Here is a 6448-nt window from a genome sequence, read left to right as displayed (position 1 = left end):
CTGTCCTTCAACTTGTTACTTGCATCAGACAGCAGCCACAATAACAAGAAAAGAGAACCTCCCTTTAGGCCCGACTCGTTCTTGTTTCGGTTCTCTCAGAACCAACCTGGGTGACTGTGGACATGCGGCTCCCACACTCACTGCTCTGCTTAACCTGTTGATGAGTCAGGAAGTGCTGACCCTCTCTTATTGCTTTTACAAATCAATCATGAGCATAAAAACTTGGCTGACCAAACAACAAATGTACAAAATGAACCTTGAATGTCAAAGTAAAAACTTTTTGTCCAATTGTTTTCTCTGACCCACTGATTGCTTATTTTTAGTTTTTAAAAACTTGTTTGAAATAAATAAATCAAATCAAATAAGACAAATCAAAGTATACAATGATATGTAATGCAAACAAACAGCATTTTCTAAACGTGGGGAATAGACAATCAACTCCATTTCTAGATCCAAGCCAGGCTGTAGACTCTTTATGTTTTGGGATACTGGGTCAGCACCTGCATGAAAAAAGAATTTGGTTTTACATGATTAGACCATGCACATTTCATGGTGTTTATGATCGAGTACAAATTAAAGTAAAAGCAGAAAAAAATCTGAAAATATTTGAACAGAAACCACTTTAAACATATATTGTGTAAACAGACACAGCCTAGCTGATGTATTTCATATCTTGTGCTGTTGTGTTTTGGCTAACATTACACTGCATTTATCAACTTTTGAGATGCGTAGAAAAGTTTTATTTTCTATATCAGCTAAATAATTTGACTTTGAATGAGAAAATATGCAACTGAATGTCCTCCATTCAAATTTTCTATTGAAGGTTGACACAAGCCTGCCTCTGCTGATTGAGGTTTGGGATGATGACGTGAAATATGACGACCTTCTCGTACAGTGCCGGAGGTTCCTGAGCCCTGGCACTCACACTTTCAAGTGCTCAGGATTGTATGGAAACGTTCAGGTTAAATACACGATGACCTGTGAGCCGTATGTGACTGGAGAAAAGTGCAGCCATTATAAACCATCTCCTTTAGAGACAGATGATTGGTGAGTTTTGGGAATGAAAGCATTTCATTTCATCACATAACATTAACTCACTAAATCTGGTAGAAACTCACAATTTATAATTAATCGCTTAACTTTGTTAAAGACCTAGCTAAATGTGTATTTATCATACAATGAAAAAAATTCAAGATTCTGTGTAACATTTAATCACAATAAACTACTATGCTAATATGCAAACAGAAATTGTGTTCCCTTTAATGACAATAAACTTTTTGAAATTGCTACAAGTTGTTGACTTTGTATATTTTTGACAAATCTTGTATTAGTTGAATGAATTATGTCTTATATGTGTTACTATAAAAGAGAGAGAGAGACGTAGTTACGTTACAGGACGTGTCACAAAACTATTTGGTCAAGACCTTCTGTATGCAGCAAAGCGGAGAACCAGGGGACATATTTTTCAACCTGATCATCGTTTCCTTGCAGTTTTATGGTTAAAATCAAGAGGTGCTGATTAAATTTATTAATTCAAATTATCTTTCATCATGTAGTCATGTTTGAAACAGTGAAGACATCTCATGAGCCAGAATGTTCAATGTTTCTTTATTATTATTATTTCTTACATAAAAAGTCCAGGCACCACAGTTTCACAGTTTTCCTTTAGAAGACCTTGACCTTAATCCTTTTGGAAGACAAAAAGGGAAAAAATCAATATTTTCCTTCTGGCCTGCAATAATTTAGGAAAGCAAAACGGTTTTCCAGCTGTTTGAAGTTGCTTTCAAATCTCTTATAGTGGAATGCTTCTCCCACTGTTTGCTCCTATGTCACTTGTGTCCTACATTATCTGTAAAATAACTGTCCTAAAATGTTCAAAACTGATCTAAAGTCAAACAGTCTGCTGCAAGTAATTCAAAAAGCAGACAATGTGTGCACAAACCAGCTCTTCAAGTTCAACTTCTGTAGCAAAAAAATACAAACTTTGGGATTCTGCAGAATCCAAAATAATTAAATAATGATGGTGTGTGAAGCCAAAGCAGCTATCAGAGTCCAAGAGGTTTAAATAAAATAAGAAAAAATAATGTTGGCTGATAGTAGAAATGCGTGTAAATTTCTTTAATGACCCTGCAGTTGGGCTGTGCAAAATAAAATAAAAAATTTGTACTCGGTCCAATGTTAATCCATTTTTTTCTTCTTGCTCTCTTTTCTAAAAAAATAAATTACAAATGAGACGGAATAATATCAAAAAGTGGCTTTTATATAAATCAATTACATGACGGAGTGTTAGGGCCAGGCTACAGAGATTTTGTTTATTTACAAGAATATTATCAAAATATTAGAATTCTATGCAATTTTCCAAGAAGAAACATCTTCAAATTAATAAGAAAAAAATACAACATCATATTAGGGCCAGTAAAAATAGAAAAAGTGAGTATATTTCTAGCAAAAACTCAGAAATTTTAAGAATAATCTCAAACATTTTCTAGAAAAAACAGAAATTTCTGAGATCCAAAAGTTGAAAATTAAAGTAGAAAATTAGAAGAAAGAACATTTCTTTGATTAATCTCAAATATTCAGATTTTTTTCTAGAAAACTTTTGCCAGAAACCTGAACTCAAGACAACTTGAGTTCAGGTTTTCTTGACTCGTCTTTGGAGAGTGCTCATGCGTTGTTGCCAAAGCAATCTGAGTCATTCCCCTGGGGGTGCATAGTTTTATCTTAAAGGGGGTTTTCTTGGTTTTTTAAATTTATGCATTTATGCAATTAAGGCGTGTACCCTCCACGTATGGATAGTCCCAGCTTCAAGTTACTCAGTTGAAAAGTTCGAAGCAATTTTATCACAACCATCAGTTCTGTTTCCTTTCAGAACAGAGACTTCTCTCTCTGTAGACAAGCGAGATCAAAGGTTATTTCGAACAAGAGTTTATCATGTATGTTTTAAAGCCTGGAGTTTCTCAAGTTCTCCAATTGAACAAAATATTATTGTTTTTAACCAGAGTTCACCAAAAGATTATCTTGTTTTATTGCCTCGCCAAGCAGCCATCCAAACACAGGTCTTTGCAATAAATTCAACCTTACCATTACGAACCTGGAACCAAGTAATTCAGAACTTCTCCGTCCTCTCAAATCAAAGTACAGATTTAAAGAATTACAACACTTATAGAGTATTCCTGAGCATTTTTCAATAGAAACACATTTGTTCTGAACATTTCTTAAGTAATGTTCCCTTAGGTTTGATTATATGTTTAATATTATAGTTTAGCCTAAGTTAGACACTAATAGTAATTGTTAATAGAAAACTACAAATTAAACTATTCCTAATCAACACATGCTGTTAATAACTAAGAAAAATATCCTGTGTAGGAGAGTTAAATTTACGACCCTGTTTCTCTAACAACCAACAGTCTCCCCTGTAGGTCCCAACTCTTGCCTGTTTTATATAAGTTCAGAAAATACTTACCCATAGTTATTTAGGTTACATCTTTAACACAAACCTACCTAAATTAAAAATAGCTATATTAAACACTAAGAATATTAAATTTTCCTCAACAGTCCTCAGCTTCCATGCTGATTCTCCGGTCAGTGGATGTTCTCCCTCGGCATCTGTCTCTTGTCCTCCTAGCTGCTCTCATTCAGAATCATCTTACTGTCTTCCAGTGAGGTTCCGGTCCAGACTTGATGTTGACTTCCTGCAGAAACTTTTTTCATGTTGAATAAAACATTTAACCATGCTTTCCGTGTAATGTGTAGTTGTTGCTTGCACCAGAGTCATAATGACAAAGGCTGGATGATAAAACAATAAAATCAATCATGATACTGCAACAGAGTATTAGGACCAGGCTAAAAAATATAATTACGAGAAATAAGTCATACTATTACAAGAATAAAGTCAAAATATGACAATTTTATTCTCATAATATTTTTGACTTTATGCCTGTATTACTATGATTTTCTTCATATATTACTTTGATTTTCTTCTAATAATGTTATAACTTTATAATGTAAATATTTTAACTTTATTCTGGAAATATTTAGATTTTAGTCTGGAAATATTTTGACTTTATTCTCATACCACTTTATTTCATATATTGCAACTTTTTTCTCCTGTTGAATAATTGAAAGGTGGTTGAACTTTTAAATATAAATATAGGTAAAGAGACAGATTTTTCTGCTTTGGCCACAGGTGGGCTTGGAGATTTATTTCACTCTTCCACGGATTTCCTCTTCACAGTTTCATCAGTATAAAAACCAAAAATCTCCCCGTACTCTTAACTTCACCCTTTTTTATACAATCTCATCTTCACTGGTGTAAGTTGGAAAGTTTCAGCCAATGGCATCGCACACCTTCATTTACGTAAGGATCCTGGCAACCCCCTACATTGAATGTGTATTGGACTTCTTTGAAAATATTCGGGACCTCTTGACCTCAACACCTGCTCCATTTCAGAATTGCCGAATTAGCCAATTCATCAGAAATTGTTGCTCCTATCTGTCCAAACAGCATCCTTCCCAAGTCATATTTGGTCCAACATTGTGCTTCGCACGCAAGGGAAGGGAGGGTGTCAGGTCAGTTTGACCCAACGAGATGCCAAAAATCCTTTCACAAAAACAACTCCTTAACTAGTATTTCCGCTTTTACATAGTCCCCCTATTCCGCTTTCAAGTGGAATCCTAATTAACCTTAGCAGTTGTTTTGGTTTATTGCTATACTAAGTTTACTTGACTTCCTGTGAATATAATTCTGTATACCAATCTTTTTAGAAATATATAAAAGTCACTTAACAGCGGATTAAAATGAATAGTGGGGGTAAACATTGTTTTCATGATTAACTTTAACTAATATAATCATTCCATTACATTGATTAAACACAATTGGCCATGATTGTTTTTCCATTTGTATAAGATTGAAAAATCCTGTTGGCCTTTTGTTGATTTGTGTTACTTCAGGAAAAAACTACATTATGGTCACCCCCCGCCATGGGCAACCACCAGTATCACATGAAATTGGCACAAATGTAATACAATTATGGATCCACAGTGACCCAAATCATAGATATTCATGATAATGGTTAATAAATAAAGATTGATACATAATCTTGATGACAACTTATGAAGAAATGTCCATAACGCACATATAGTCCAGAGTGATTGTGTGACTGAAGTATTGAATCATAATAACCTAAGTCTTGGTAGGCATAATATTGTCGCTTTATGCTTGTGCTCATCCACGCACTCTCTTACGCTCACATTCTCATTTATACTGTCATATTCATGCTCACTCATTCATACTCACATTCTCACTCATACTCACACGTGTTCCTAGTGTATTAAAAAATTTGTAGGCCACCTGTGTTGTATTGTATATAAACTGTATATAAATTGTATAAGTATGTGTAGTGGTGTATACAAACAGTGTCTTTCCCATGAGTCCGTTTTATTCCAAACCAAGTTCTGCTTCAATTCCCTTGAACTCTTCAGACCATTGAACAAACAGTTTACTCAACTTAGTCATTACTGTTCTAAATGTTCCTTTTGGCGAGGTATTCATAGGGATATAAGTGCAGCATTGATTGGCAAACATATGGCAAACTCCTCCCATATTGGGAGTCCCACAGGATCTTAGCTCAGTCGTTTTCTACCACCTTTGGGGGTGTTTCCCACTTCRATCTCGGGGCTTCCAGTCCATATTCTGCACAGATGTTCCTGTACACTATGCCCGCCACTTGGTTATGTCGTTCCATGTACGCTTTSCCTGCCAGCATCTTGCACCCTGCTGTTATGTGCTGGACTGTCTCAGGGGCCTCCTTGCACAACCTACACMTTGGGTCTTGTCTGGTGTGGTAGATCTGAGCCTYTATTGCTCTGGTGTTTAGGGCCTGTTCCTGTGCAGCCAGGATGAGAGCCTCTGTGYTGTCCTTGAGTCCAGCTTTTTCCAGCCATTGGTAGGATTTCCTGATATCAGCCACTTCAGTTATTTGTCGGTGGTACATCCCATGTAGGGGCTTGTCCTCCCATSACGGTACCTCCAGCACCTCGTCCTCTGTTCCCCATTGCCTGAGACATTTGCTGAGCACAGCTCCTTTGAGGCTTTGTCCTTGATGTATTTATGTATCTTGGATGTTTCCTCATGGACAGTGGCTCTCACACTCACTAGTCCTCTGCCTCCTTCCTTATGGCTTGTATACAGTCTCAGSGTGCTGGATTTGGGGTGGAACCCTCCATGCATGGTTAGTAGCTTCCGAGTCTTAACATCCGTGGCCTTTATCTCTTCCATTGGCCAGCTAATTATTCCGGCAAGGTATCTGATTACTGGTAAGGCATAGCTGTTTATTGCACGGATCTTGTTCTTGCCATTGAGCTGGCTTCTCAGGACTTGCCTTATTCGTTGGAGGTATTTGGCTGTGGCTCCTTTCCTTGTGACCTCATTGAGGTTGCCATTTGCTTG

General features: G+C 36.4%; 2 protein-coding genes across 2 annotated transcripts in view; both read left to right on the top strand.

Moving 5' to 3' along the window:
• LOC103471441 (perforin-1-like) overlaps nucleotides 1–1292 on the top strand; it is a 13086-nt gene extending 11794 nt beyond the window's left edge. The window contains exon 10 of the mRNA XM_008420451.2: nucleotides 824–1292. Within this exon, the coding sequence (XP_008418673.1) occupies nucleotides 824–1051 (228 nt within the window). The 3' untranslated portion in view covers nucleotides 1052–1292. The remainder of the gene's footprint in view (nucleotides 1–823) is intronic.
• The window catches only part of LOC103470916 (perforin-1-like), a 192613-nt gene that overhangs the window by 86397 nt on the left and 99768 nt on the right, over nucleotides 1–6448 (top strand). The gene's annotated exons all lie outside the window — the stretch shown is intronic.

Source organism: Poecilia reticulata, linkage group LG1 (genome assembly GCF_000633615.1).
Source record: "Poecilia reticulata strain Guanapo linkage group LG1, Guppy_female_1.0+MT, whole genome shotgun sequence".
Taxonomy (NCBI): Eukaryota; Metazoa; Chordata; class Actinopteri; order Cyprinodontiformes; family Poeciliidae; genus Poecilia; species Poecilia reticulata.
Note: the sequence above shows the minus strand (reverse complement) of the source record. Positions and strands in the feature narration are given on the sequence as shown.